The sequence below is a fragment of the Centroberyx gerrardi genome, chromosome 23, assembly GCF_048128805.1.
Source record: "Centroberyx gerrardi isolate f3 chromosome 23, fCenGer3.hap1.cur.20231027, whole genome shotgun sequence".
NCBI lineage: Eukaryota > Metazoa > Chordata > Actinopteri > Beryciformes > Berycidae > Centroberyx > Centroberyx gerrardi.
This window is the reverse complement of record NC_136019.1, coordinates 1,393,008-1,400,507: the sequence shown is the minus strand read 5'-3', so window position 1 is coordinate 1,400,507 and position 7,500 is coordinate 1,393,008. Positions and strand designations below refer to the sequence as shown.

General features: G+C 46.1%; 1 protein-coding gene across 1 annotated transcript in view; it reads right to left on the bottom strand.

The window, feature by feature from the left end:
• The window catches only part of LOC139922849 (GRB2-associated-binding protein 1-like), a 22,130-nt gene that overhangs the window by 4,340 nt on the left and 10,290 nt on the right, over positions 1–7,500 (bottom strand). Inside the window, exons 4-10 of the mRNA XM_078291649.1 lie at positions 6,765–6,957; positions 5,259–5,965; positions 4,298–4,380; positions 3,955–4,064; positions 2,229–2,539; positions 1,796–1,855; positions 239–332 (exon numbers count right to left, since the gene is read on the bottom strand). Coding sequence (XP_078147775.1) covers positions 239–332; positions 1,796–1,855; positions 2,229–2,539; positions 3,955–4,064; positions 4,298–4,380; positions 5,259–5,965; positions 6,765–6,957 — 1,558 coding nt within the window. The remainder of the gene's footprint in view (positions 1–238; positions 333–1,795; positions 1,856–2,228; positions 2,540–3,954; positions 4,065–4,297; positions 4,381–5,258; positions 5,966–6,764; positions 6,958–7,500) is intronic.

Genomic DNA, 7,500 nt, shown 5'->3' with positions numbered 1-7,500 from the left:
ACAGGGGGGCAGTGCAGTGTTACACAGCTGAGTGTAATAAGCAGCTTACACATTCACATCTTTCTTTCTCTCTCTCTCTCTCTCTCTCTCTCTCTCTCTCTCTCTCTCTCTCTATTATATAATAAATATTGAAGTGTTGTGTAGTTTTCTGTCGACTCTGCAGGTCAGACTGTTAAACACCGGCCCACTGCTTCTCACACACACACACACACACACACACACACACAGGTTCACTTACCCTCGTGTGAAGGTTCGAGTGACAGGCGAGCGGACTGGAGGCGGGACTTCCTGCCAGTCCTGAGCTGGAGTGATGTCAAGAGGAGCTGGTTTTACTGAGAGAGAGAGAGAGAGAGAGAGAGAGAGAGAGAGAGAGAGAGAGGGAGAGAGAGAGAGAGAGAGAGAGAGAGAGAGAAATTATCACTCATTAAGTTTAAAACCAGTCTCCAGATTTAAAGTTGCTCTGTGTTTCATTTTAAACATCAGTATATCATTATCATATTAATGTTGCTCTCTTTGTCTAATGGCTGTAAACCAATGAGAGCCTGGTGGAGTCGATTGGTCTCCTCTATCTCACTCCAGTTGTTAGTTCTAGTGTTTCTCCACATTAAGACTACATTTCCCATAAGCCCCGTTGCTTCCATTGCACCATAAAGCTTTCCCTCCAAATCCCACCACAATGGAGAATGTTTAGCATAATTATATCTCTAAATTAATGTGCTGGTGATTTATTGATGAAAAAAATGATACATGTAACTCAAAGCAACCTAAAAAACCATTCAAAAACCATTGTGTTGTTATATTTGGTAACACTTTACTTGAAGAGCATTATGATGCAATACAAACAGATGATAATCCCATAAACATATCATCTGTTTATTAATTATACAATAGGCCGTTAAAAAATTCAACCCTCAGCATTTTTTGTGCTTATTTTATCTTCCTCTGATCATAACAATTCACATGCGCTCACGATGTGCTTATAATGCGCGAACGATGCGTTATGAGCACATTTCAAGTGTTACTGCCTATGAAATCAGTCACATTTTTACCAAGATAAACTGAAAAAAATACGTTGAAAAACTAAATATAGCTTTACATGTTTGAATGTAAAATAAAAGCTTGGTACAAGATAAAATATAATCCAAAATAAAGTCGCCATCTTCTGCAGCGTGCGGACTGTCATGAACAGTTCTGTTATTCTGTATCTTCATTAATATTGATGAGGCAGTTTCTATACGCTGCAGCTCTATATATGGAGCAGTGTGTGTGTGTGTGTGTGTGTGTGTGTGTGTGTGTGTGGCTGTCACTCCTTATTCTGCAATGTTGCTGGGAAAAGTAGAGCCAGGTAAATAATTCAACTAGAGGAGAGGGGGTCGAAAAATGACTAACAGAGGGAGACAGAGAGAGAGTGAGAGAAAGAGAGAGAGAGAGAGAGAGAGAAGAAGAGAGAGAGAGAGAAATAGTAAGAGACAAAAAGAGAGATGAAGAAGAGCGAGAGAGGAAGGCATAGGCTGATGTTAACTTTTTTACTATGACGCATCGTCCCTCCAAGTTTAATCAAAACAGCAGTTAAGGCCTTTGAAAGTTTGACATTTTTAACCTGTAATTATAGCGCCCCCATCAGGCCAAAAGCCAGTGTCTCCCCCAAGTATTCCTAATCTTTTCTAAATCTTTTGAAATGATTTTCACAATTCGATTTGTTCACTAGTTTCATACTTAGCAGCAGTTGCTGGAGATTGGCATAAGGAAAAACTCTAGAAAATAACCTTCCTGTAGCTCAGCTCTGTGTGTGTACCTCTGGGTTTATGTGACGTCTCTCCAGCAGTCTGGGAGTCTGTTTTCTCCACTCGAGCCCCTGCAGCAACACAACAACATAAACCGTATGAACCATAAACCAGAGCGTCCTGCAGCTTAGAGACAGACGGATACAACAACCGAATCAGTGGGCAAAAATAAAGATTTTAGACCTAACCAAACCAGAATGCCACAAATAAGTATATCTTTTTAAATCAATGATCCATAAAGACAGAGACTTTAATAGTAGTCTCGTAGTAGCAGTAGTAGTAGTGGTAGTAGTAGAGGTAGTAGTAGTAGTAGCCTAGTAGTAGCAGTAGTAGTAGTGGTAGCAGTAATAGTAGCAATAGTATTATTATTATTAATAGTAGTAATAGTATTTCAAATCAGTTCTATAAGATTTTGCAACAGAACTCCTCAACACTTCGACTCACCTTTGCGTTTTGGTTTCAGGTTGCGGTGGATGGGGGGGGGCAGGGCTTGGGCCTCGCCTCCACCAATAGCGTTTGTGGGATGCCTTCGGAGCGGGGGGGTGAGGGGGGCGACTGGGGTCAAGGGGGAGTTACGGAAGCCCAGGTGGGCCGGGGGGGGCACTTGCCTCCCCAGGGAAGCCAGCTCCCCCAGGGTGAGGGTGGGGGTGGGGTGAGGAGGGACGCTGGGGGGGAGGGGGGTCATGGGGACATAGTTGGGGTCCTGGAGCTGGACGGAGGGGTCAGAGGTCGACGAGGGAGGGGGCGGGGGGGCCCTGGAGGAGAGAAGAAGAAATTATAAGAAAAAAATGAAATATTGTAATGCCCCGATTTGAAATTGCACGTTGCTCTTGAGCAGTGTTTTTCAAAATACAGCTCAGGGACTTCCAGGGTCCTTGAGGGGTTCCGAGAGTTCTTGAAGGGGTTCCAGTAGTTCTTGAGGGGGTTCCAGGGGTTCTTGAGGAGGTTCCACTAGTTTTTGGGGGGGTTCCAGGGGTCCTTGAAGGGGTGCCAGTAGTTCTTGAGGAGGTTCCACTAGTTCTTGGGGGGTTTCCAAGGGTCCTTGAGAGGATTCCAGTAGTTCTTGAGGGGATTCCAGTAGTTCTTCAGGGGGTTCCAGGGGTTCTTGAGGGGATTCCAGTAGTTCTTGAGGGGATTCCAGTAGTTCCTGGGGGAGTTCCAGGGATGCTTGAGGGGGTTCCATTAGTTCTTGAGGGGGTTCCAGGGGTCCTTGAGAGGATTCCGGTAGTTCTTGAGAGGATTCCAGTAGTTCATGAGGGGATTCCAGTAGTTCCTGGGGGAGTTCCAGGGATCCTTGAGGGGATTCCAGTAGTTCTTCAGGGGATTCCAGTAGTTCTTCAGGGGGTTCCAGGGGTTCTTGAGGGGATTCCAGTAGTTCTTGAGGGGATTCCAGTAGTTCCTGGGGGAGTTCCAGGGATCCTTGAGGGGGTTCCATTCGTTCTTGAGGGGGTTCCAGGGGTCCTTGAGGGGATTCCAGTAGTTCTTGAGAGGATTCCAAAGGTTCCACCTTTGTGGAATCGTACGTTGGTCGTTAGATATTACGTCAAACGCATCATGGAGGACACAAGAACGCAAATTGAGAAAGGGCCTAAGTTTGCGGCCACAATGCTAGCAATCACATCACAATGGCCGATTTGAGTTTGCTGATTGCTAGATTTAGCACCGATAGTCTTGCAGAGAAAGTCGGGATTATATAGCAACACTGCTTTCTGACTGGCTGCTGATTGACAGCGTTGCCCAATAGTTCAGCTGCAGGCAACTTTTAAACACCAACAAACCATGGAACAACCATGGTCAACATCATCTGACGTTTCTCTGGTAGCAGAAAACAGACCTACAGAGACTGGTTTCTGGTGTTTCTCTGGCTGTAGACAACAAAGTTCCAGAGTCTGGTTTCTGGAATATCTCTGACGGTAGAAAATGAAAGAACTTCCACAAACTGATTTCTGGTGTTTCTCTGGCCATAGAAAGTGAAGTGTTTCAGGGACTGGCTTAAGGAGTTGCTGGCAGTGTGAACTTATTAACTCCTAACAACGCTAGAATGAAAAAACCTACATTTCAATAAAGAGCAGTTTTTAGGTTTATGGAGCCAGGTTTGTATTCCTTTTCAATTAATTATTACATTAATCCGATATTTCTTTCTAATCTTGCATGGTATCTGCTTCCTAACCTTGTTGCCACGGGAGGCTCGGTGGTGGCGGCGCTCATGGGAACGTAGTTTTCGTCCACGTCGTCGTCTTCAGAACAAACACTACCCAGAGGAACCATACCTTTACTAAACTGAGAGAGAGGGAGAGAGAGAGAGAGAGAGAGAGAGAGAGAGACAGAGGTACAGAGGAAGACAGAGGGAGTCACAGAAAAATAGAAAATAAGAGACGTTTTCGCAATTTGTTAGGATTTGCCTGAAAGCAAAAATGACTAACAAAAATAATATGGTCATAATTGAAGACATTTCTTCACAGTTATTGTATTCTATTCTATTCTACTTTAGAGGTTTTGGTGATTTAACTTACAAAGTAGCTGTTGAAGCTCTCGCTGAACTCAAACATGCTGGCTCTGTCAGACAGAGACCTGGGGATGTGATAGGACTCAGCACCTGAAACACACAGAGAATATACAGGAAATTAATAGATTTATAAAATTATGTTAATGCTAATATTGCTATACACACTAATATTGACTATTTTTGTTTTCGAGGGTTCCTCTAAATCCAGAAATCCCCTTCATTTCCACAATTGGAGAAAAAAAAATGGATCCAAATAGAATCTGAAAGCCCCGAAATGACAACACTTGAGGACTAGATAATAGACTAGGCTTACTATAAAGATCACCTGAAACATAGATAGTACATAGAGATTATATAGTTCACATTTTGTTCTGTCATTGACTCGATTAGTTAGATTTAGGAAGGCTCGCTCTCTGTTGAGTCCAGACAGGCTGCGATGGAGGGCTGCAGAAATAAACCTGACTTGACTTGACTTGACCAGATTTGTATGTAGAGACGTAAATGGAGCATGGCAGTTATGTAACTAAACATTATCAATGTTTCCATCAAAAGACAGAAGTCCACAGATGCACAGAGCATGAAGCTGGAGGCCGAGAAAAACTCAGATGGTCTGATGGAGACCGAGCTCAAAACATCAGATGTAGAGCTGCTAAAAAAATAAATGTATGCACCCTGGAAGCAGCTTCTAATGTGCTGACTGCTTTTGTTTGTTGGAGGCTTTGCAGATGCGTCACAAATCTGCTACCGACCAGCTGCGTCTCCATCATGGAGGAGCATTGTAGAATTGTCTGTTAGTTAATAAAGTCTAAATCGTCTGAAAGGCTCTATACCTGAACAGTGTGCGGTGAGGCTGAGCTTTTCCAGAATTTAAGGCATTTGTGTATGGGGAGGATGAAAGAGGACTATGTCAGTGTCTTATATCAAAATGAAGCTAAGCGTCAGGACACACACTCGTCCTCGCTCCTCACCTGCATGCATGCGTCCTGGCATGGCGACAGTGTTGCTCCTCGGCACTCCCGTCCCCCCTCTTCCTCCTCCTCCTCCTCCTCCTCCTCCTCCCTCCGTACCTCCATCCCTCCTCTCCGGATCCATGGAGGACCAAGGGAGGGCCGCGGACCCCGTGCCCAGAATCAAGCTCTCTCCCTGGGCCGCGACGGCCAGGGGCTTGGGCGGCCGTGGAGGAGGCGTAGGGGTGGAGGCGTGGAGCTCCGCCTGGGTCAGGGACTCCACGCTGGGGGTGGAGGAGGGGCGGCGAGGGGGGCGGAGCTGGGGGTTGGAGGCCGGGCGGGGGATCTGGTAGCCGCTGTTAGTGTACGAGTGTGTGTTTGAATGCACGCCGGAGTGTGTGTGAGAGTCGCCACCGAGAGATATCACCACGGGACGCAGGTGGAAGTCCAGGGAGTGCTTCCTGGGATGCGGGGAGGGGTGACAGTGGGGCCTGCCCGCTCTTTTCTGGAGGTCAAAGGTCATGCTGGCGTCCAGCGATTGGCTGAGAGGGCTCGTCGTGGTCCAAGGGACGTTCCTGGAGCCGGAGGAGGAGGAAGAGGAGGAGGGAGGGGGGAGGCCGTTAGCGAGGGAGGAAGGAGAGGAGGAAGAGGAGGAGGTGGTGGAGGGAGGAAGGCAGGGGAGGTTGTCGTAGTCGGTTTCCAAAGAGGCGGAGGAACCGAGAGGAGGTCTGGAGAGAGAGAGAGAGAGGGGGGGGAGAGAGGGAGAGGGAGAGAGAGAGAGAGAGAGAGAGAAACAGGGAGGGAGGGAAAGAGAGGCAGACAGACAGAGAAGAGATTTAAACAAGGATTTAACAGGATTGAGAAGTCAATCCTTTAGAAATCTCCAGGTTTGATTGAAGCTCAGATAAACACCACAGGTCTGAACCTGTGACTCTGACTGACTGGCTGATCTCACCGCCTGCTGGTTTTGGTTTTCTTTGGTCTGAACCACAGTGGAAAAGTTTCCTGTGTTTGTTTGTCCTTTGTAATTTGGTTTGTTTAGTTTCACACTGACCAATTACAAGCCAGCCAGGGCTTGGAAACAAAAGTCACCTCCCTTACAGAACAGTCACATGGGAATTCAAAGCTCATGTGCTTTTTGGACACGTGTGAATTGTCTCTTTGCATGTGAAATTAAGTTATCAAACGTAAAAACATATATATTCACATGGGGGGAAAAAAACACTTTTCACCTATGAATTGAAATGTTCACATCTAAAGTAAAAAAAAACTGTCCTGTGATGTCAGAATACAACGGGAAAAACATTGTTCACATATGAAAACCAACGTGTCCAAAAAGCAAAGAAAATCTCATTCCAGTCCCCGTAATTTTATCTATAAGCGTGATGGACTTGTCTGTCTCTTCTTCTGTGGTGGTCATACTAGTTAAGAGCACATGAACAAGAGCATCAGTCCAGGCTTCCTTCTACCCATAATCCCTTGTGTTTTAGAGTCATTTTCTGAAGTAATTTCACTCTGTGTGTTTACCTGGTGTGACTCTGGCAGTGCGACAGCCACAGGTAGTCTTCTTCTGTGGTGCTGTCGGACTCCAGGTGTTGAACGCTCACCGGGTCGTAAGGGGCCGGGACCGACCCCGTTACCGTGGTGACGGGGGCGTGGCTGGCAGTAGTGGTGGTGGTGGTGACGGAGGAGGGGGCGGAGACAGGGAGTCTCTCCGGAACTGTAGAAAAAACGGCGAAGAGGAGAGCGGGTTAGCCAATGAGAGAGCAGAATGAGATGCTAATTGTTTGTACATTTTATATACATCTATGTCAGACACACACACACACACACACACACACACTGAGTCTTAAAGGCGGTCCATGTTTGTCTCTGTAAGTCTCTTCTCTTCTCTCTTCCCACTTGTTTTCACACACACACACACACTACACACACACACACACATGCACACACACACACTCACACTACACACACACATACACATGCACACACACACGCACACACATACCTTTTTCATTACCATCCATTTAAAATGCAAAACAAGAAAGTTGCTAGTAATATTTTGGTGGATGATCTATCTATCTATCTATCTATCTATCTATCTATCTATCCACTTGTTCCTCCTCTCCCTCTCTTCCCCTTCTATCTCTCTTTCCAACCCGCTATCCCTCGTTCCCTTTCTTCCTTCTTCTATCCCTCCGTCTGTCTCTTTATCCCCCCCTCCTTTCCTTCTTCTATCCCTCCTTCCCTCCCTCCCTCTGTC